Source organism: Equus przewalskii, chromosome 20 (genome assembly GCF_037783145.1).
Source record: "Equus przewalskii isolate Varuska chromosome 20, EquPr2, whole genome shotgun sequence".
NCBI classification, from domain to species: domain Eukaryota; kingdom Metazoa; phylum Chordata; class Mammalia; order Perissodactyla; family Equidae; genus Equus; species Equus przewalskii.
Window position 1 is genome coordinate 41,648,018 of NC_091850.1, and position 25,260 is coordinate 41,673,277.

General features: G+C 34.7%; 1 protein-coding gene across 10 annotated transcripts in view; it reads left to right on the forward strand.

The window, feature by feature from the left end:
- Positions 1-14,610, forward strand: part of CDH18 (cadherin 18) — a 905,084-nt gene extending 890,474 nt beyond the window's left edge. For 6 of the 10 annotated variants that reach the window (XM_070587159.1, XM_070587161.1, XM_008540763.2 and 3 more), the window contains 2 exons: positions 3,619-3,870; positions 12,187-14,610. In XM_070587159.1, the coding sequence (XP_070443260.1) occupies positions 3,619-3,870; positions 12,187-12,677 (743 nt within the window). In that variant the 3' untranslated portion in view covers positions 12,678-14,610. The remainder of the gene's footprint in view (positions 1-3,618; positions 3,871-12,186) is intronic. The other 4 variants (XM_070587164.1, XM_070587163.1, XM_070587166.1 and 1 more) reach the window with 2 other exon arrangements.
- Positions 14,611-25,260: the final 10,650 nt, after the last annotated feature.

Here is a 25,260-nt window from a genome sequence, read left to right on the forward strand (position 1 = left end):
CAGTAATTACTAAGAGAGTTTCCCCAACTTCGGGACAATATCTGAGATCCTTTGGTCTCCTAAATTCATATGTGACATGTAGAATTTTCACATGATGTAGTTTCAAAGATTCTTCATATGACATATTTTTGTAACTTTTTTTTTTTTGAGGAAGAGTAGCCCTGAGCTAACTACTGCCAATCCTCCTCCTTTCCCTGAGGAAGACTGGCCCTGAGCTAACATCCATGCCCATCTTCCTCTATTTTATACGTGGGACGCCTACCACAGCATGGCTTTTGCCAAGCCGTGCCATGTCTGCACTCGGGATCCGAACGGGCGAACCCCAGGCCGCCGAGAAGCGGAAGGTGCGCACTTAACCACTGCGCCACTGGGCCCGCCCCTTTGTAACTCTTTTGCCATCGCAGTCAAGCTCTTCTAAATACACTCCATTGGGTTAAAGTATCACTTTGAATGTAGTAGAACCCAAAATATGCACAGTATTCCAATTAAGTCTTCTCAATAGAGAGATACGTAGAAATTCAATACCTTTATTGAATGCTTCTGGGACTGTTCGAGCTTGTTTGGCCTCTCTATTGCCTTATCGCTCCATTCAGATATGTATATATATCTCTCTCTCTGATATATCTCAGATGATACATATATAGATGTCAGATGATATAGATACATATATATCAGATGATATAGATACATATATATCTATATATCTGATGATATATATATCAGATATTGATATAAATTCAGATATATATATATTTCAAAATAATAGATCTCACTCAAGAGCTCTCCCATTTGATACTTTTCAGAGTTTGCCATCTAACATACATCCTGATTTCATGTTGTCTTGTTAGTTTAAGATCTTTGTGCCAGCTGCTCAAAATCTCCTTGAATCCTAGTTCAATATATTAGCTATATGAGCTTGATGTCCAAGTGTTCTGTAAGCTTCTGTCTTCATCCAAACTGCTGAGTGTCAGAATGAGGAAGCAAGCTTGTGTACACATTATTAGAGATTGTCCTTTATTTGACATTGATAATAGGTATTTTTCATCCACAGATGTTCCATTCTGCTATGGTTACCTTTTATTCAGCTCATTTCAATTATTTTATCCACTTGGAAGTCATGCAAGACTTTCTATAATACTTTTATTTTCTTAAACATTATACTTCAAGTTGAGAGATTTGTTGCTGCTTTTGTCACCTAATTTTTCAGTTTCAACAAGATATATTTGTTCTCTGTATATATATATATATATATATATTCAAAATTATATATGTATATATGTATGTTTACATATGTGTGTATATATCTTCTTACTCCTTTCATTTTAGTTCAGAGTTTTCTTGTTCAAGGTCAGTGAGTCTTCTGCTAAGCACATTTTTGCAGTTCCAGTGAGGTACACAACATCCCTTGTCAAGAGCTCCTTATTGTGCTGTGCTAAGCCTTTCTAGATGGGAAGATCTTTGCTTCCTGAATCCTCTTTTCTTTTCAAAAGTCAAAGCTTCAGTTGGAAAAAAGAAAGAACATTTTTATGTCTCCATGTCTGAGAACTTTCTATTTAACTTAAACTGCACCAGAAACGTATTCTGACTTTCTTCTTGTCGCTGATCCTGTTTCTGATTGCATTTCTGATAATTATACTGAAGGGCAACATTTCTGATAATTATCCTGAAAGACAAATAACAAATTGTACATATAGACAAGTTTGTATTAATCACGATGCAACATCCTACACCTGATAGCTGTGCTTCCTCAAAGCTTCAGTTTTCTGGGAGAGTATGTGTGACTGTTGTACTCTTATATGACACACGTTGCAATTTCTCTAGTTTTCTTTCTCTATTCTGAAACCTGCTTCGGAATAGACCATTGATACTATTTTATAATTCGTCTTCTACAAAGTAAGAAAATCTTTTTCAGTTCTTTGTTAGATTATTTATACTCCATAATAAACCTCCAACAACATAGATAGGTAGACAGATGGATAGATAGATAGATTGACAGATGGATGTGTGTGTATGTATATATGTATATATATATATAAAATTTATATAGGTAATGTATAATTCATGTGTTTTATTATGTTTTACATTTAATGTTTGAAAAATCTATTATCTTTCTATTGCATTACTTTGGCAAAGTACAATCAGGAAAATATAGCTGCAGGATATTATATCACTTCTATCATAGACACACTTATATGTAACACAATTCCAATTTTCAAAATAAAAGAAATTTATATGAGAAAATGAATCTTTAAATATAATTGTCTAATGATCCACTTACTTTTTAGCGAAAAGTAATTAACTCATGGGTGAGGTCACAGGTTTGATTCTCTGGGAAGCTGACCCTGAATTGGAGTTTAGAGGACAGGATGTGTGCCCTTAGGATCAACATCTGTGGACCTCAGCGGAAAGAATGGTTGGGCAGAGTGAGAAATCGAGCTGCCATGCAATTGTAATGTGTCTGTGGCTGACCCCATGGGAAAGCTCTGGAACAAAACTCGCCCTTTATTATTGTCTGCATTCAGCAGAAATGTCTTAACCTTTATAACCTTGCAGCAATAAATCATTGATTAGGTGCTATTCCAGAAGGGTGTGACCTTGGGCCAGGTCGTGATTTACAGCTAGGGTAACAAGTCCTTCCATGCAGTGGATCTGAGCTGCACATCCAAGTATTCACCAGAAGGGTCTTTTGACTAATAGGCCTGGAATGGGGAATAACGATGCCAAGATAATGATGTCCTGTGTGCACCTGAGGTCATCAATACCAGTTGGAAGTGAACTGCTGAAGAAGAGGCAGTACAACATTGTGGCTTTGAGAGAGTTCTAGAATGTATTGGGATTGTAGCCTGATCATTCACTAGCTCTGTGATTTTGGGCAATTTATCCTCTGGGACTCAGGTTATTTATTTTTAAAGTATTAATTATAGTAAAAATAATTTTCCCAAAAATGTTAGGAATTTAAAATCCTCTCCCTTATAATGTTTTGTGAATTGAGCAAAATATACCATGCAAGCATTTCCTATAGTACATAGCTTTTAAAAAGCACATAGAAAATAGAATTAACTATTTTATTCATCATTAATTTTACCATGGTTTGCCCACTACGACAAGAGTGCTTCAAATTATGACTATGTCTAAAAGGCTTTATCAATTGATCTGGTGTCTCCATAAATATGTTGTCTATACCAGTGGTTCTTAAACTTTTCGTACATTAGTATCACCTGAATAGTTTAAAAACACAGATTAAATTCAGAGTCAGCAGGTTTGGGTTGAGGACTACTGGCTCATCCCAAAGTTTAGGATCCACTGGCTTTAAGCTATCTTTATCCTTTTTAATCCTTTGGCTATTATGTCCATGTCCAAAATGTTTATTGCTTCCTCCCTCCTCTGTCTTCCACTATTTCCCCTCTCTTTTAGTTTGGGCTCAATTAACTTTTAAAATAATCTCTAAACTTGAGAACCAATATTAGTTACGCTTTAATAATCACCTCGTCATGTTCCCTTGTCCATTTCATGAACTGAAAAAGAAATTACACATAGCCATTTAATCCATTGAAGGAAATGTGAATCTTTAATGGCAACTTTACTAAGTACATTTTGTTTTGCTTATGTCTGTCATAGATAACACAGCCAGCATTCTGACAAGGCGGAGGAGATTTAGTCGAACTATTCAGGATGTGTATTATCTCCCCATTATGATCTCTGATGGTGGAATCCCCTCTCTCAGCAGCAGCAGCACCCTCACCATCAGGGTTTGTGCATGCGAGAGAGATGGGCGCGTGCGGACCTGCCATGCAGAAGCGTTCCTGTCCTCGGCGGGTTTGAGTACAGGAGCCTTAATCGCTATTCTTCTGTGTGTTGTCATTCTCCTGGGTAAGTCATTGTAAATCCTAATGTTGTATGATGGCAATGCTGATGGTACCCTACAATGGCCAGGGGTGCATTAGGAAAGAGAAAGACAGAGAGAGACAGAGAGGGACAGTCATTTTGACAAAACTTAAGAATTAGGAACGCATAATTTGGATAACAAAACACAGCTGCACAGATGTCCTTTTAATTAACTTTCTCAATACCATAGTTAATCTAGAAATAATTTGATTCGAATGTGATGAAAGAGTTGAAATATCAGAGGAAAAGATAGACTTTGAGAGCAATCTTTTTGTAAAGAATCTATTTTAGAAAGAATTGATATTAAATAGTCTGAATCCCATATTGAAAGGGATTTTACAATTTATTTCAAAGAACATAAGTGATATCATTCTACAATAAATCTGAACACCAAATAAACAGATTTCTGGTAGAAACTTCTATCAGTCTAAAATATTATTTAATCATCAATGTTAGAGGAATTTTAAAGTACTAAATCTATATAATTTTGGCCTTAGAGATATTAAATTTTATTAAATTTAATAGAATTTTTCATTACAGATTTGCATTACATTTCATTTTAATAAAAAATAAAATACTTTTTCTAATTATATATTATCTTTTTAATAGGCTAAATCTTAGCACAACCGCATTTGAAGCTGATATTACTATAAACTCTTAACGTTGCTGTTTAAAACAAGACAGAGAATCTAGATTTTTATAACAAGAAAGACACATGTAAAGAATCTTTCTGCCCCATAGTTCAAAGTGGGCACATATTTTTTTCCAGCGTCTCCCCCAACTTCTACCTTTCTCTTAGCAGCCTTATCTTTTGCTCTTTTCTTAGTTCTGTGCAAACATGAAAAAAAAAAAAAAGAACGAAACTGCATGCTTTGGTGAGACAGACATTTTCGTCCAAGAAATGTTCCTTGTTTTGTTTCCGGGGTGGAAGACAAATTACTGGTACAGAGCGGGTGGAGAGCAAGGTAGAATGACACTGAAAAGCAGAATGGATATTTACTTGGATAGTTTGGGGCTTCGCTGGCGCGGCAAAGATGCTAGTCTTTGTTCTAGGAGGGTAAAGAGAGATTTAAAGCAAGAGAGTCCCATCATAAACTTTGCATTTTGATAAAGGATGCCTATGAATGAAGTAGAGAATAGATCTCATGATGGCAAAAGACATGCAGGCAGACGGATTAGGAAGGCGATGCAATTGTCTCGCTCAGACACAGCGACATTTAGCCTTGCATACTGAGAGCGGAGGGGAAGAAGGTGGATAATGTCAAGATGTTTCAGTGAAATCGAAAGTGATCTTGGATAACATGATGCAGATCCCTGGATGAAAATATTTATCAAAATCTTGACTAAATGTTTACTGGAAGTGTCTGAGTTTCTGTATGAAAACTGCAATTTTCCTAATTTCATGTCAGTGAGCAAATGTCTAATGTTTCTAACATAATGTCTTTTTCTTAAAACGAGTTTCCAAGGGCCAAAACTGACACAGCAAAAAATTCCCCAAAAAAGATGGTCTTGGGTAAACATGTGGCTGAGTTAGAACAGTGTCAAAGAACACCTTTCATTTCTTGGTGAGTGTGGGCCGTGATTTCCCCTGAGCTGGGGGACACCGGAAGTGCACTTTGTTGAAGTCGCTACAGCAAAAGAATACGGTATAAAGAAAGAAACAGAAGACTAGGCCTGAGCTGTGATAAACTGCCATGTGCTAAGTCAAGAAGGATGAGATACAAGAGAGATCGAAGGAGAAGGCAGAAAAGAAGGAAGAAAATTAGTAAATTAGTAAAGTATAATGTCTTGAGAGTCAAAGGAAAAAATGTATATTAAAGAGGACAGACATTCAAAAATGTTAAAAGCTGCTCAGAAATTAAATAAATTGAATAGCAAAAAGTATCAGTTGCACTTAGCAACGTGGAGCATGGAGATTGGACATACCATAACAAGAACTATTTCCTTGCAGTACATAGTCTTTTATAGTAAAAGCATGATGGAGAAGGAAGCCAGGAAAATCACGCTTTCTAGATTTTATTTGTTTATATATTGATTGGTCACCAATGTTATTTTCTTTAGATATTAACATATTAACGTTTTTTGTCTTTGAAAATTAAGTCAAAAACTCATAAAACAAATAAAAAATAAAATAAAATAACTGCATACATTAATTCCTCTAGAATTCCTAACTTAAACTACAAAGAATAGAACTCCATCACTTTAATATAAATACTTCTAGAGTCCTTATTCTGAAAGATAGTTCAGTTGGGGAACTATAGTTCAGTTGTTACCTTTGGCTTTTGTTTTCATTTATCATCATAAAACTATTTTGTGAACTAAGATAAAAGTTTAAAAAGTAATTGAAAAATGTTAATATACAGGACCATGTAAGGTATATTATGTAAAGTAATATTTTATTATTTCATGAAACAATACTTTCCTTTAATTAATTTTATGAAAACGTTGTTTCCCCTTTGGAGTAAACAAGAGGACATTTTAAAATTTTATGCTATCCCTCAGGACTAATGAAACAAAGGTTGCCATTTGATACGTCTATGCCTTCAATTTTTCCTGAAACTCAAATTTGTTTTGCAGTTTTATCCAAAGGATATAGAATAATTTCCTACGCTTGGGTTTAAACAAAATTACATTACTTATAATGTACTTATAATGTAATTTATATTTTTCATGACATTGCAAGGGTTTATTGTTATTCAGAAAATATTTGGCCAACAGACTTAGAATCTAGTCATTTGTAATTTTGAAATAATATTGGTTACTGTGAAAGCTCATAATTTTCAAAGAAAAAAAAAATTCTGCAACACCAGAGGTTGCACAACTTTATTTTAGAACTTGTAATTCTGAAATAACACTCAACCCTAACAGCTAAACAAATTGTGAAATTAATATTTTAGTATTGAAAAATATTTTGACTATTAGCTATTTGTTTGTGAAAATGAGTACGATTGCATAAACCCAGAGCTAGTTGTGCCACTAATTAACCACATGACCTCAGGCAACTCAGTCAGTCTCTTGTTTCTGTTTCCAAATCTGTGAAAATAAACTTTCAACTAGAAGGACCTTAGTCATCTGTAAAATTCGGTGGTGCTTATTTATGCTTTATTGTAGGTTACATATGATTTAGTATTTTACAATATGGTCAGACTTCAGCTGTGTATTTACTGATTATCTGAAAATGGTGCTAGAAAAGCGATGGACCCAACTTTAAATTGCAGATGTACATGTTGTGGGTTGGGTTATCTTCTGTCAGGATTACATTTTTATGGGATGGGAGGGGAGAATTTAAAGTGGGCCTTCAGGATGCAGTCAGAGTTTGGTGCTGGAGGAGCAGGTAGCTATAGTCCTCTTTCCCTTCCAGAGATCTGACGTTTCTTTCCCCATCTCACCCCATCGCTTGCCAAGGGGACCGGGGCAGTTGGCAGATCAAACCTTAATCACACTTAACTCAACAAATCGTTGAATCAGGATCTGAATGCGACCTCTGCCAGCTACTCTTTCAGCGCACACATCACATATAAGCAGGTGACCTAGATGAGTCCACTACCTACGTTGCTCCTACTCTTGCATATATATTTCCTGATAAATGGGGACCAGGCTGGATTTGGTGTGAGGAGAGAGAAGGACTAGGAGAGGAAGTGGAATTGGTGAGGAGATAATTGCCAACCTGTTCGTCATCAGAGCTGCCTTAAATGACTTTGTGGGCTCCCCTTGGTTTGAAAAAGTAAGTTTCGGTGAGAAGAGCCATTATCAGGTGTGACCAATAGCACTAAAGAAGCTAATAAAAGTAATCTCCTTGACTTGGGGCACCTCATTCTACCAAATTTACTACTAATATATGATGGTATAAAAAAGAATTGAGTAATATTTAGGAGTAAAAAATCTGCTATGAAAAGTATTTGGGGGGCAGTCTGTTGGGAGTCAGTACATAATGTGTTCACATGGAGGTTGTATGACAGTTTAAGTTATGAAAACTCGAAACCCCATAGTATTCCAAGCACTGCAATGATAATATATAGAAATAAATAACATATATGAGAAAATAATTAGAAAAATATTTCTGCAAATTTGAATTCCTTTATGGTTAAAATAAATTAATGACACAAATTCATTTTAATTTTCTTAAATAAAAGGAACCAAGTGGGTTTAAAATCCTGGCAAAACTCAAAGAGAAGAGAAGAGAAGAAAAAAATACACTAACCAAGAATAAAATATTCATTAGAATAAAGACATCTCAAAAAATTTGTTCATGTTTAAGTCTAGAAAATATAACCAAACTTCAAAATACCAGAAATCATTTATAATTTTGAACAAAGAAGGACAAGCTCTGTATCTCTTATTCCTTTTATAAGACCATGACTCTAACATATTATATTTTCTGAGATGACCCACTGTAAGAAGAGGTACCTTGTTTCTCATGTCTGGTTTGATAGACTGTCGGGGGGCGGGTCATTTAAATATACCCATCTGACTGCCAGTTTTTAAATAGGAATTTAACTCTCAAATCTATATGCATAATTATTATCTTCACTCATTGTCTTAAATTTGGTCTTGGGATTTGGGGGGAAATATTTAGTTTGGTTTTCAAACATTAAAAAATTAATTGTTTGGTATTATTAGTAACCATAAGCTGATTTTAAAAAATATATTTTAAAACTATTTTTCTAGTGAGGCTATTACTATTCATGAAGATTCTCTTAAGACAATCCCACATTGTCACTTTCACAGAGATTATTCTTTTGTTCATCCACATAAGAATTGTTTATGGAGTATCTACTCTGTGCCGTCTGCTCCAGAAACATCTACTGAACAGACACGAATGAAAGCAGTTAATTAGGGGCACAGCTTCTCATCTAGTTTCCCAAGTCTTCTCTGAGTTGATTTGAATTTGCCTCTTACTAGAGGGGCCATATGTCCATATTTGTCCTGATGTCCTGATGTAATTATAAATGACATCCCCTTTCACCTTTAAAAGTATCTCTGATTGTATGATTAATTATATGCTGATCTGTATATTAAATAGGTATGTAACAAATCTAGGAATCCTTGGTCACTGGCAAATAACTATCTATACCTGGAAAAGAGATAGACATAAAAGCTCAAAGTTCAAACTTAACTAGTACCTATATTTTGAGTCAAAATATATCAAGAATATTTTCTTAAATTTGGGGGAATAAGCAAATATAAACTATCTTAATAATAAACCCAGCATTATCTCCTATGTTTCTTTAGACAAATATGATACTAATATTGATGAAGGATGCAAATTACCTCCATACTTCAATAACAGTATTGATCACATTCTCCCTGTTACGCATGCCCATAAATTCCCTTAACATCAACGACCAACCATGTCAACATAAAGAAAAATAGGTTGATTTATTGACAAAAGAAATTTTACGATAATAAATTAGGCAGTCCTCATAAATAGATGTTTTAATCTAGAACAGCCTCCTCACTTAATCATAAAGATGTGCAGAAGTAGATAGTGGACGATAAATCTAAACCTCTCAATAGAATGAAGTGAGTTACTTGAGGAGGCTGCTTGGGTCATTGGATTAGAAAGCTGGAGGCTGGATTTACACTAAGGAAACAGTGAGGTACTAAGGCATATTTACTGCATTCAGCAAAGGTCTCCCCACCCCCAAAATAAATAGCTATATTAAAAAATGTCTTTGAAGCATAAGCAACATGCATGGGAAACTATTTTATTCTGTAGCATAGTATCTGTGACGCAGGGCCATGCATAGCATCCACATTTCATTCTCAGCTCTCTGTAATCACTCTGTTCCCAACACAGTGACTCAGTGCTTCCCTGTGTCTGCCATAATCTCCCCCATGGCATTTTCCCATTACCTAGTCAGGACCCTCTTATTTCATAATTTTCCACATGATTCTCTGACCCTCGCTAAAGGTGTTTTACCTTTTTTTGCCTTTATTCTCATAGGCTCACACTTGCCTTTTCTCTGCAAAATTAGTTTCTTCACAGTGCACTGTGACTATCTCTTTTGACATATAGTAGACTTCTCTCTCATAATTACCCTTTCCACATCTGGCTTGAAAATCTATTTCTCTTCCTCTCCATATTTTCAAGTCTTAAGAAAGTATGTACACTTTGGTATCTAGGTAAAATACAGGCAAAGCTCATCTATATTGTTTATGAGTAGACATCAAAAGGGGTTAAACTATAAAGAGAAGCAAAGAAACAATAACAGAAGTAAGAATCAAAGTTACTTTTTAGAGGTAAGGGGTAAAAGGGCAGTTTTGAGGGAGCCAGGAATGTTCTTGATCAGGGGATGGCTAAGCTGGTGTTTGTTTTACAACCATTTGTTAAAGCTTTCATATAATTAGGATTGCCGAATCAAATACAAAATAGAGATATAAATAGATAGACAAAATACAGTATAGAAATGTGAATTTCAGATAAAATATATATCTGTAGATCTCTAAGTCTGTGTGTATATATATACATATATACATACATATATACTTACAGATATATTGCATGGGGCATACTTCTGCTATATATATATAATGCTATAATATACTTATGATATATATTTTTTATGCTATATTATATAAGTATGTCCCATGCAATAATATTGAGTCAAACATATATATTTATTTCATATATGTGTCCATATAGTATTTGCATATGCATGTGTGTGTCCCAAATATTGCATGAGACGTAGTTGACTATATGTATGTGTGTGTGTATATACATACATATATTTTTGTTATTCATCTCATATTATACATATACATATATTTTTATTGTTTTTATTCATTTTAAATTCATATTTCATTGGGTGTCCTGCGTTATTTGCTAAATCTGACAACCATACATGCCATATGAATGTACTTCTGATTATTATATTGTAAAGAATGTTTAAAATACTAATGAACCTAATAACTATCATCACAAAGCCTAGAATATCAGCTAGCCAAGAAGAGAACAGTCTGTAGAGATGAAGTAAAGGATTTGAGAGCTAATGGCACAAAGTAGAAGTGAGGTAATTCTTCCTACTTAGTAATGGTTTAATAGAGTGATCTGAAACTACTGAAAAATGGCCAAAGCAAAGTACGCAAGACCCATTTCTCTCAATGCATCCAATGGTTGTGAGCATACTAGTAATAAGGACTCATCCACTGAATTTGGTAAAGTTATTCTGACTCATGTCATACTGGTCACCTAGTTCCTTATTCCATATTTTTAAAATAATGAAGCAGAATATGGTAATGGAAACATTGTCACTTTGGATGTGAGAAGTTGTAGATCATGGCCCAAGCTCTTCCACCTGCCATTTATGTGATCTTAGACTTTATATCATAGTTACTCATGTAATCTTTCCTGAGTCTCAGTTTCCTCATTTTGAAAATGGCAAAAGCCAGGGCCGGCCCAATGGTGTGGTGGTGGGGTTTGCACCCTTTGCTTTGACAGCCCAAGGTTCGCATGTTCAGATCCCAGGCATGGACCTAGACACCACTCATCAAGTCATGTTGTGGCAGTGGCCCACATATGACACAGAGGAAGAGTGGCACAGATGTTAGCTCAGGGACAATCTTCTCAAGCAAAAAGAGGAATATTGGCAACATATGTTAGCTTAGGGCCAATCTTTCTCTCTCTCTCTCTCTCACACACACACACACACACACAAAAGGAAAAGTAAAGAAGTCATGTAAAGAGAATTGTGCAAACTGGAAAATTCCTGAAACATAAATTGTGTACAAATAAAATAACATCTTTTGCAATTTGATATAGAAATGCAATTATTAATGCATGATAATATTATGGACAAAAGAGATCAACCACATAAAATATTCCTGCTTTGATTTCCAACAAAGCACCAAAAGTAAAGGGTTTAATGTAGGAGCTCCTTCCTATTTTACAGAAACCGAAAATATCCTGCCTTTAGTGTATCTCCCTACAAAAGTTAAGCATCTACATGTAGACCACCTCACATAATATTATTTTTCCAGTGAAAATCTCATATTGCTTTTCCATCATCTGTGTCCCTCTGTGTAAACACTGAATGGTTATACTGCAATGCAAGCCAAGAATCCTGATTGCATAAGATCAGTGATTCCCAATGTTTTGTAGGGATAATCATTTTTTACATTCTTTGAGATATTAAAAAATCTTGAAGTGTTATTCAAAGAGTGCAGAGACCAGGGTTGTGTTACACTGCAAGCTGAAATGAAATGTAATTGACGACAGGAGTTGGAAATTGCTGATGTCAAATCTTCAAGAGTTTCCTTCTTTTTTTTCTAACTCTTCATCCTCTTTGCATTTTTCCTCAGCAATTGTAGTACTTTTTATCACCCTGAGACGCAGCAAAAAAGAACCCCTGATCATTTCCGAGGAGGACGTGCGGGAGAATGTGGTCACCTATGATGACGAGGGGGGCGGGGAGGAGGACACCGAGGCCTTTGACATCACAGCCTTGAGGAATCCGTCCGCTGCTGAGGAGCTCAAGTACCGGAGAGATATCATACCCGAAGTGAACCTCACCCCCAGACACCAGACATTGTCCACCCTGGAAAGTATAGATGTTCAGGAATTTATTAAGCAAAGACTGGCAGAAGCCGACCTAGATCCCAGCGTTCCCCCTTATGACTCTCTTCAGACTTATGCCTACGAGGGTCAGAGATCGGAAGCGGGGTCGATCAGCTCCCTGGATTCAGCAACAACACAATCAGACCAGGATTATCACTACCTTGGAGACTGGGGACCTGAGTTTAAAAAGTTAGCTGAACTCTATGGAGAAATAGAATCTGAAAGAACAACTTAGGGGGCCAATTCTTGGAACACTCTAGAATTTGCTTCCTGAGCAAGTGGAGATATAACCTCAGCAATGACAAGGAAGAAGCCTGGAAACAGTACTTGGAACTGAGCAAGCTGTGCACAGCTACTGTAGAAACAAGTGCCCTTTTCATGATCGAAACTGGGTTATTTAATCGGAAGAAAGTCAAATTAAAAAAAAAATACAGAGAAAAAGCTATTGTTCCTTGTGTATATTTTCAATTGCTCAATAAAGTCTGTGGTACTGTTTAATTAAGAATACCTGAATTAAGCCAAACAATGATGTTTGTTTCAATATTTTGTGGTTTCTTTTAAAAAGCAAAACTAAACAGAAAGATTCAAAATCACTTACGACTCTGATTTCTAGGGGTGGTACACTGCAAAATGAAACTTGTGAAGGTAATCACAATCTCTTTTTTTCACTTTTCTGGGTGGACTCTCAACACCCACACTCTGTTATGGTGACAGATCTCATTAGCTTTGTCTTGTATTTAAATTACATGAGGTGTACCCGGGATACCAGACCACTCCATCATGGAATTGTATGTAAGTTTCATTTGCCCTCCCCACTTCTTTTCTCCATACGAAATTGATGGAGCATGGGGATTTGCTGCTTGAACTATAATGTATGCAACTTCTGTGCACCAGTTGTGTGCTGCTCTGAAGCACGGGCACTACTGTCTCTGTCCTGCCTGCCCCCTTTATTTTAATAGGAGAACCCCCTTTTTTTAAATGGATACAATGAATAGTTTAAGACATACTCAGATAATCCAATATGTCAGGGAAAGATTTAACTTCAAGAACAGCTGTAAACTTTATCCTGTACAAAATGTTAGAGAATTCTATTCTTTTATCCTTTTATTTTAGTACATTTAAATCAGCTGTTTGGATCATTTCTAAACCTAAAATTAGCTGTCAAAAATTTTGTTATTGGTTTTCGCTTCAGTCTGATTGGCTTGTTTATAACATGGGCAGTCATAAAAAATATGTACCTCACAAGATAGCAATGTAGTCTTAAAATTCATACACTTACGATTGACTTACCTTTGTTCCTTACACAAGTTCATACATTCCCCACTTCACTGAATAACTAGCCCCTTGTATATTTGAGATAGACGGGAAAATGTGTAGGACTAGGAGCAAAAAGTAGGAGATTCACACTTATCTTTGGACATTTCCACCAAAGTCTCTGAGCTTCAAGATCCCTACCTACAAAATAAAGATGGCAACAACTGCCCTGCCTACCTCACAGGGCTGTGTGAGGACCAATAAGCATCTGTAAAAATGCTTTGCCCTCTGCAAAGTGTTCTGTTACATTAATGCTTGCAGATACTATCTAATTTTTAATTCCGTTAGCTTATAAATATATAGTTACATGCATTTGGAGTAAAATACTACGTTGTCATGGGAGAATATCATAAAACCTTCAACAGTGAAGTAACTGCTAACTAAACGTATAATGCATAAGTTTAATTATTTTGATATGTTCCCAGATGATAAGCTAATTTTCATGGAATTTCTTTGCTTTTTCCCCCTAAGTTGTTTAGATAATATTTTGCTGTGGTTGCACTTGGTCTTATAAGAATTCATAGCGTAATGGTCCTATTCTCCAAAAATGACCACCTTTATGTATTTCAGATAAATTGGAATCCTGAAACCCACAAATTAAGAATTATTTCAAAGAGGAGTTTTTTTTCTTTACTCTTTAAATTTATCATAATCTAGTGTCTTCAGAAGTGATATTACATTTTCTGTCTGATTCAATTTATCTGCAAAATTTTGAATTTTGCCTCTGTTTGAAACTGCCCTTTGCTATCATTTTACAGTTTTGAGGTATGAGAAGTAAGTAAATTTAATTTGAATAATTCTCAATTTGTGTTTTAAGCCTGAGGAATAAAATGTAATTTAAGTTTTTTACAACATTTTAGCTTTCCAGATGCTGCTTTATCATTTTTTATATCACAATGGCGTGCATTCCAGTATGAAGCTACATCAAAAGAGACACTCAGGGGCTGTGGGGAATAACCTCTGGAAACACATACTCTATTATGCTAATGCTGGACTACAGTCATCCTGAAAGAAGGGTAAACCTTTCCAGAAGGACCGTGGATCCTGGTGTTTCGACTTTCCTATGCACAGAGGACTAGGAAAGCCAGATTTTCAAAGTCTATTAGGCTTTTGGATTTAGATTTTTGATAAACTATCCATGGCTTTGTTTTGTTTTTGTATTTTTTTAATATTCATCTATAACTTTGCAGATGAATGTTTAAAAGATAAAAATGTATGTATACATTTAACCATTTACGTAAAAGCCAAGGACCTCTGCATGGTTTTGAGTAGGAAAATATTTCCCTGATTTTGCAGAAAAAGCACCCTAGACCCATCTAATTTTTATTATGCATTATAATTATAATAAATTGCTCCTAAGCCCCTAGTATTAAATCTAATATGAAGGCAAAATGGAGCTTCTGTAGTCTTGAAATATTATGTTTCCATGTTAATGTATTTTAGAATTTTGTTGATAAAAGCATTCCAAGTATTATTTTTATTTGAACTCTGAAACAAGGCTATTATATCAGTATTATAAGTATGGATTGGGTCTCATTTTTATTTTCTTTGCTACTTTGAGTCGAGAAAAAAATAAGGATATATAAATACTCTGCAAATGGACTGAGGTCATTTAACACCCAATGCCTTGTTTTACAATCTGCAGTTTGTGAATGTCAGAAGAAAATTCGCAGTGTTTAGTGGGCAAAGAATTTGCTCCTTGACTCTGAGCATTCACTAGCCACAGTTAATCAGCTGTGGAATCATATGTGCTTCCATATAGAATCAGCTATGGAATCACTAATGTGACTTGGTGCATTTTATAAGCCTTAGTCGATATTTATAGATCTAAATAAAATATGACTTTGAATCAATTTCCTTTGTTCTAATAAGATAAATTTCTACAGACAGACCCTCTACAAAACGGTGGCTGCTAAATTAGAAGAAATATACATAGTTACAAGTTTTTTAATCCAAAGTGTTTCTTATGAGAATTTATAAATTCCAAATATTCTTTGTGCAAACACTAAGTTAATAGGTCTTGCAGAAATCACTAAAGATCTCTCATCAGAAATTGTTTCTATGACAAATCCGTACAAACACAGATTTGAAGAGGAGATTGAAGAGGAAATTATCACTGAAATAAGTCTCTATACAGAGTTAAGTTGTGACTTTCCTATAACCTGGTTCAAAAAAGAAAATATTCTAAGAGACATTGCATCCACATAACCATATACACACATATACGCATGCACATATATCTTCTTGAAGAATATTTGGAATGTAAAAGAATATTCAAAACAGTGACTTGGATAGTGATATGATTTAAATAAGTAATACATACAAAATTTTAGTACCCAACATATGGAAGATTTAGCTAGAAGTTAATGAACAGTTTTTGGCCTTTATTTTGTATCCAACCTTGGACTAACCTTCAGTGCTATCACTGACTGGAGTTGATTCACTGGTGTAGTTACACAGGGTGGACAAAATTATCAAATAGTTATAAATCTAAAATTTTAGAAATAATGATTCAATGGACACAATGTGGCTATTAAATACTAAGAAATGCTTTGATGTCGATGTTTAGTGTACTAAAACGTAGTCAGAAATCTGGGTAGAAGGAGAGAAGTGTATTGAATCCACCATTTTCAGCAATATAGAGATAGCTTAAATATACAATTAGTCATTGTTTTATTTGTTCTTACACACCTGCACCCAAAGGTTTGATTTGTTGCTTCCTGTTTGGTTTAGTTGAATGTATAGGGTAAACAAACAGAAATTCAGGTAGACATTCATTTCAGCAGCCATCAAGAAGCACAAGTTAACTGAGCATGGTAATGGGTACACTGGAACGTGCATAGATCCAACACTTTGGGGGTAAGTCTTCATCTGCTTATTAGTATGGACAGCTATTCAACAAATCAGAACTCTAAAGCTGATTATTCTGGAAAGAGAGAAGAGTGCCCTGTTTCCAACTCAAATTGTGCTTAACTTCAAGGTATGGTAGCATTCAATTAACTTACTTGGCTTTCAATTTCAAGAATAGAACAAATCTCAGAACAGTCCTTGGGAGATATGTACTCAAATTCAAATTCTCTCTCTCTTTTTTTTTTTGTCCTTTAGGATTAAAGGCAAATTAAATATTATCTGAAGGAAACAAAACCATTTCAACTTTTATTTTCTACCTCATCTACAGAAGGTAAATCTTTTTGCGATATAATAGTACAAATCTCATGAACTCTACTGCCAAAAGTAGCTGACAACCATTTGAAGATAATACTAGCACACAACTCACTCCCTTTTTTAAAGATTCCAAACAGATTTTTTAAATGAAAATATTAATAGTAACACTTTTTAACATGTCAAAAGATGTGTTTTAACTTTGACTTATACCAATGAAAGATGTAGTGAGGTGTTTTGTTTTTAATAAGGGAAGAGATCAGAGAACAACAAAACATATCTTTCTTTGAAGCATTGATGCAAAAAAAATGGTCTTAGGCTAGTGAGGAATGATTACGTTTATTCATTTTGCTGAATCTATGGAAATGAAGGATCTTTGTCCTTCAACACTACAAAGACATCACACCTATTTCAGTAATGATTCCTTTTTAAAGTCTTAAGTGAAAGCGAGTGGAGAAAATAGGCATTCAAGGTCTCGCGAAATTATATCCTATGGGGAAGGCACACGCCATCTATAGATTAAGCTGGGTTCATCTGATGGTTTAGTCTTATTGTCCGGTGATATCAACTTGGGAAGTAAGAAAATGGGCTATAATAATTAGTGTCACTCTAATAATTTCATCAAGGCATCTTTTCTTATGTCAAAATGCATCAAATTTTTACTCTAAATCATCTACTTCTATTTTCAAAGTGCCTTTTAAAATGCCTTAGTTTCAAACAGAAATTCATACAATCTAACATTTATTAATAGAGTAAGATTTTCTAAACACGCTATATGTAAGATACTATTGAAGGCACCGAAAGGGATGTAAAGAAAAATGTCTTAGTGATAGGTGTTATCATCAATGAAACTAGACTCTCACTTGAGAGTTAGACCTGTAAAAAGCTATCGACAACGTAATATGTAGCAAAAAGTGGCAAGTGTTCTAATATAGGCTTGGATACAATGCTAGGAAAGGTGGCAGGATCACATCAAAACTGTGTCAGTGATGTGGAACACTGATGTACTACTCTATAGGACAGGGGGAATGATACAAGTGCAGAGGGAGGCAGAAGCAGAGGAATAAGTTTAAACAAAAGGACAAAAGGAAATTTCTCTATGTGGAATAGAGGATTCATGCAGGGAAATAATGATAATGTACAATGTTAAGAGAAGTTAGAGTTATATCTGAGGTGACTGAATGGAACTTATTCTTTAACCACTGTCATTGAGTTTGTTTCTCCCGCAAACAGGAAAGTGACCATGATCAGACTTCTCTTTTAGCAAACTGAGTCTTTCATTAATGTCTATCCTTCTGTAAAGATATATTAATGAAAGATTATAGAGTTATGTGTACCTACAGAAAAAAATATTAGACTACTTTAATTACTTCCAAAAGATAATTGTCTATTTCAGGAATATATCTTGAGAAGGTAAAAAAAAAAAAAAAAAAAAAAGAGCCATAGTTAATTTACATTTCAGGGTTTGAATGTTGCAGTCACTTAATCTTATCAAGTTATTCATCCTAGTAAAAATAAATTAAAATGAGGGCAAGAGAGATACTTTCGAGAAGAATACTTGTTCATATAAATTTATTCTTAACTGGATAAATGTGTCTATCTTCTATAGGTACTGTTATAGGTATAAAAATATTTTTGAAGTAAAAAGAAGTAATATCCAAATACCAAACCCCAAACTGATGCCTTAATAAAACTACACCAGTTATTTTTAAATAAATTGTTTTTAATAATTAACACAAAAGATGTCACATACTCTAATGTTTCGTGATATAAAAATTCCATTTGGATTTATTTTCAAAAAGTGACTATCATACAACATGAAGATTCAATGATTTGTTATTATCACAGGTAGACAGCCTGGAATCTCTTCTTTTATATCTTCTGTTTCTCACCTTTTCTTCTTTCACATTCACTTGCCTTTTTTTTTACAACCCTTGAAAGGCTATGTTTGAGTAATTGCTATATTTAATGTATTTTTCAGAACAAATTCAAGAAAATGTTTTTCAGAAACAGAAAGTCGTTATCATGTTATTTTCAGGGTTCTGATTTTCAAAGCATTTTCTCCCCCTCTGTCGCTAATCATGCTCTTCCTCACCATAAAATAATAAAAGAAAATTGCATTTAGAAAAGTACTCTGTGACAGTCACTTTCCTATGAGCTGGAGGTTTCAATCCATGATGGGGTTTGGTTTTGTAGTTCTCAAAACACTATGTATTTCCAATCTCCCGGAAGGCATCCTTCTTCATTCTTCCAAAGATAGCTGGGGCGAAAGGTTATTTTTGTTCATGTAAAATTTATTTCTAATATTTTAAATGGCTTCGATGACCTATTTTATGAGCCATTGAAATTAAAATAGTGCTTTACTCTTTACAAAGCATCTTCAATATTATGTTTTAAAAGTTTAAAGTATAATTATAATTTTCAAAAGAATAAGTATAATTTCATGGATATCCTTCCCTTCACTAAAAGAAAACTTTGAAAATTGGTTTTTCAGAAAAACTAACACTGAATAAATCTCCAAAATTTCATCACCTAAGTGAAGTTTTCTCTTTTCAATAGCACGTAAGTTTCACAATGGTCATACAATGATAATAAATGGCAATTAGCATATCAATAAAATACCACATTACACATTCTTTTAATACTATCTAATAGTTTGATTGGTTTGTCAATTGTCATGCTGTGGCAGCTGCGAGTTGCTATGACACTGAAAGCTTTGCCACCAGTATTTTAAATATCAGCAATGTCATCCATGGGGGACAGGTGTCAGTGGAGCTTCCAGACCAAGACAGACTAGGAAGAAGGACCTGTCCACCCACTTCCAAAACATTGGGCCATGAAAACCCTATGAATAGCAGTTGAACATTGTCTAAAAGAGTACCAGAAGGTGAGACAATGGCACAAAAAGACCAGGCAGGGCTTCACTCTCCTGGACACACGCTCACTGGGTGTGAGAATCCATTGGACAACACTAACTAGAGTTTAGGCTGAGATACAATGCTCAAGCTTCTTTTCGTTTGTGTTTCACTAAATTCTCATCAGATTATGAATTCTAAGGCATGGAAAGATATACACTCTTTCCTTTGCCTCCCATCAACATTTGTCATTTTCTTTCATTTTCGCAGTCTTAAATTAGCTGTCCCTCCCATCCTTAGCTGTCTCAGTTTCAGTTAGATGGAATGAGTGATACAGGAAAGTGAAATGCTTTATTGCAGCAAATAGTCTTGGAAAAACCATGTCAAGACTCAGCTTTCTTGATTCCTAATCAATGTCTTGAATTCAAATATTAAATTGGAAAATATTACCTGAAAATATCTATAGCTAGATTAACCAGGGAGAAAAAACCTTAGGGTAAGGAGTCTAAGATTTACAACATGTCAGAAATCTGTGACTATGACTACTTGTATAAGTTTAAATGTAAATTTAAACATTGTTTTAATTCTCCTTTAGTTTAAAATAGAAATAACAATATCTTTATATTTACCTCACAAAGTTGTTATGAATACCAGATGTGATTCTGTGTGTGAAACATAGAAATGAGTAAAATTCTTGGCAAATTGAGTACTCTTATTATTATGGTTTCTTTTTTGCTCCCGCAAGCTTTCCCTCAGGAAATTGTGACTTGGATTGTATATTACAGTTATGAAGGCTTTGCAAAGTTTCAACATAGTCTTAGCATGGAGATGTATTCTGCATCAAGCGGGGAAAGAAAACAATCATTCTAGTTTGAGCACATTCGATCCTTCTTTTCATCATGCAGAAGACAAAAGAGATTATAATTGCTATATTTCACTATGTGTATTGGATTTCCTTTAATACCCTTAGTACACAAAAATCTAAATATCAGATTAGACTAATAAATTAGAATTGTGTTATAAATTAGACTTACTCTTAACTTCCCCTTTGTTTCAGCATCTTTTTTAGTACAAATCAGTTTCTCTTGTTGATACGATTATTTTAAAAACATGAAATTTAATTCTTATGATTTTTTTGAAAAATATAATTGAATCATTTAGAGCAAGAATATTTGGAGGTTTATGAAAACTTAAACTTCAAGAGAAACAAAGCTCACTAGCATAGCCATGAAGCATATTATTTTCTTTTTTTGTGTCTGAGAGAGAATGGCCCTGAGCTAACATCTGTTGCCAATCTTCCTCTCTTTGCTTGAGGAAGATTGTCGTTGAGCTAACATCTGCGCCAGTCTTCCTCTGCTTTATGTGGGATGCAGCCACAGCATGGCTTGATGAGTGGTGCTAGGATCTGAACCTGTGAACCCTGGGCCACCAAAGAGGAGTGTGCAAACTTAACCACCACGCCACCGAGTTGGCCCCAGCCATGACGTATATTTTGCATGATTAAGGAAACATAATTCTATAATGTCTGAGAGCTCTTTGAGGGAATTATAGGGACCTTATCATGTCTAATAACACCATGTTATTATACAATAATTAATAAATACTCAAATATAATAAACACTTAAATATCATCCAGTGCTCGGAAATTCTTAAATAGGGTAGATACGAAGCAGGGTCTAGAAGAAAACCATCTCCTTCAAATTCGACTTTTCCCTTTATTCTACACACAACCCAGAGGCACTAGGTTGTGAATTTTCATTCATACATTATTAATTTTGATAGAGTTATATCTGCAAATAGAGAATAGAGTCTATTCTCCAACTTCAATCAAAGAAGAATGTTCCTATTTGAGGAGATACTGAATAAAATAAAAATGATTTATTTAGAGGTTAATCCTTCACCTGCCAGACCATAAAAGTTCATATTCCACAGATAGGAAAAGAAATATTTGTTTTCATGAAACATAACTTCCTTTTGAGAAAGTTAACATTGTTGTATTTTATTAGCACAGAGCAACTTAAGAATATTAAGGCAGGTTTTATTGGAAACAAGAGTACATTTTGAGGGAATTTCTGCTGTCCTTTATGTCCCAATCATAGACCAGCCCCTCTCTGTTAAATGGCAGCTTCATCTTTTGTTCATAAAAAGGGAGGAATCACTAATTAAGTAAAATAACAGAATTCCACACTTTTTGCTTTCTCTCTCCCAAATCTTATTTTGCTTCAACAAACGAATTTGACATCTAGGACTCTTCAGAAATCCCTCTGAAGTCTTCTTCAGTAGCTACTTATTTTTCTGTCAGTTAGTTAAAGGACTATTCTCTCAAATTTTCATTCAGCCTTTACACCAGGAAGACCATTGAAGAAGTTCAAAAAGAGAATTTAAAAAGCGAAGTAGAAAAAAATCAGAGTACTGGTGAAATTGCACATTTTCCCAAGAGTGTTACTCCCAGAACATTTCATCACTGCTTTTAGCTAGTGGTTTCTTAAAGCCTAGCCAGGTTACACTCAATTTTTGGAAGAAAAAATTAAGTAGTAGGGGAACTGAACTTTTTATTTCCCAAAATGAAGGTTATGACAATATTACTTACTATAGAACAGAACTTGACCATAGGGAAGGAAAAGTAAATAAGGAATTGTGTTATAAAATGCTAGTGACCATGCCTAGGAGATTAAAGCCAGGGGTAGATGGAGGTCAGAATATTTGGAGTTGGAGATTTTCTCATATGGCAAAGGGGGAACTGAGAATCTTTAGGGGGCATTATAGAGCATACAGGCAAGGATTTCATTGTACTCAGTCATACTTTTAAATAAAAACACTTGCCTATCATGAGGCACTGGGGCTGGCAAAGGTCAGTTTGGCAAATCAAATGAAAAAAGGCGGACAAAAAAACACCTCTTTGAGGAATGAAAATGCCCCATATTATCCATATTATTACAACAAAAGACTTTAGCGAATCAGGACAGATAAGTAATGGCAGTCTCTTTCTGTATGACCTTTAGAAAGCAAATTCTTGGTAATAGGAAAAAGTACTCAACAAGGATCCCTCCTTAGGAAAGCCTGCAGTGGCTGAATTTTCAGCTAGAAACTGGAAGGAAAAATAAAGTTACCCGGGGCTGGCCCAGTGGTGCAGCGGTTAAGTTCTCACGTTCCACTTCAGCAGCCCCAGGTTTGCCGGTTCAGATCCCAGGTACAGACCTATGCACCACTTGTCAAGCCTCAGCAAAAAGTGGAGGATTGGCTGCAGATGTTAGCTCATGGCTAATCTTCCTCAAAAAAGAAATAAAATAAAATTAATTGAAAAAATAAAACAAAATAAAGCTACCCTGATATAATATTGAGGGAGAAATTTTAGGAATCGAAATCAAATCATTAAAGGAGGAATTAACCCTCAATCTGGGAACATAAAATTTACAGTTGTTCTCAGGTCCAGGTCACAACACGCAGTAGACAAGATCTTACAAGAAGCACAGAAATAATAACAACATTTACCAGTTCCTTGTGAATCTTCTATGTATCCCATGTGAAGTTACCTTGAAAGACTTCTTCCTACATCCCACAGAACATTAAGCTTTTCCAGGAAAAATGATTGGAAAAATTTCAACCCTGAGCCATGAATACTTTGAGATATTTCAAAATATTTTGAACTAGAAAAACAGCAGTAGAGAAGTCTTATCACAATTAATAATGGGTGAATAACAATTAACAATCAGGTGTCCCTGGGTGATGAGTAGGATGAAAAGGAAAACAGAATTTGGACGAGACGCCAGGTTTTCTTTGATATTCTGCATTGTATCTATTCAGTTTAAGAATTTCCAAGCATTGGGTGATCTTTGAGTATTTATTATATTTGGGTGTTTATTATTTATTGCATAATAACTTGGTGCTTTGATACTTGATAGAGTCCCTGTAATTCCCCGAAAGAGCTCTCAGATTGCAATAGGGCTCCCTGAGGTTACCAAACACATATATTCTCATGCTATGAAAGAGCCCAATGCACCAAATCATGAGTGCTCTACTGCTGAACTTATCATCAATGTAGTCATTGATTCCCTAACCATTAAAGAACCAGGAAGAGACTGTGTTCAAGGGATAAAAAACAGTCATTGATGAGAGTCGGATTTACTAGTTCATGACAATTTTTAGTCATGAAATATATGCATATTTTATAAATATTTATACATGTATAAATAAAGAATTAATATATTTAAATCTCCTATGAGCATATGCCCAATAACATTATTTTCTACTCTCCCAATGGTAGCCACTATCTTGTCTTTTGCTTTTCCTTAAAATTTCAGCAATATTTATCTTTGTGCCTTAATTCGATTGAATAATAATTTCTTCCGTGATTTTTTTCTCCCTAATATATTTTTTTGAAAGCTCACATTTTAGCATTGGCACATTTATCATTTAGCATTTAGCATTGTCAGTAATCCTGGTAGGAGGAGGGTCTTTGGAGCAAAAATCATACCAAAGAATTGTCCCTGGTTGAAACAATTGTTTCTGATGTTCACACTCTGGTATTTGTGAGTTGCTACTCAAGGAGAGTTCTCAGGAATCTCCTAGAAAGTCAGGTTAATGTCAACCAAGGGAATTCTGCGTAAAAGGCACTCATAGTGTCTTGGAGTGGGTGCACTCACCAGGAGAGAAAATCTAGCTAGGTTGAGTACTCCACCTCTAGCCTGTTAATTGACAGTTTTTAAATGTTAATAAAACTTTGCATTCCTAAAAGAGATCCAAAGTATATATTATATATTACTCTTTTATAAAAGTTGAGGGACTCAATTTGCTGGTATTTTGACTTCGTTTTCTGTATCTATATTTGTGAATGCCATTTACCTACTGTTTTAATTTTTCGTATTGCCTTTTCTAACTCTGATGTCAAGGTTATTCCAGCATCAGAATAAAAATTAGAGCCCTTTACCATAGTTTTATTATTTGGAATAAGAGTCGAGAAATCCATTCTTTGAAAACCTGATGGAACTCATCTGTAAAATTATCTGGGCCTACATCGAGGGAGAGGAAAGTGAAGAAGAGTGAGATTTTTAATTCTTGATTCAAATGTTTAATGCTTATAGGAATATTCAGATTTTCTAATCCTTCTTGGGTGAGTTTTGGTAAAACTACACTTTTCTGGACATTTATTGTTTTAAAATTTTTAGCAAGAAGATGTTCACATTGTCTTACAAACTTTTTGGTATCTACTGCATCTGCATTATTTATTATTATTATTTTTATCCTAAAATGTTTTTTTTGCCTCTCCCCTTTTCTTTTTAACAAGCTTGAAAGAATTTTGCCAATTTTATCATTTTTAATGAATAATATTCAATTTTCATATTTCTCCCCCTAGTATACTTTTTAATTTCCTAATTTCTGCTCTCAGCTTCATGCTCTTTAAAATTCCTTCTGCTTTATTTGGCTTTTTAAATTGATCTTTATCAACCATTTTAAGTTTGAAACTTAACTCATTTGAATTAAGATTTC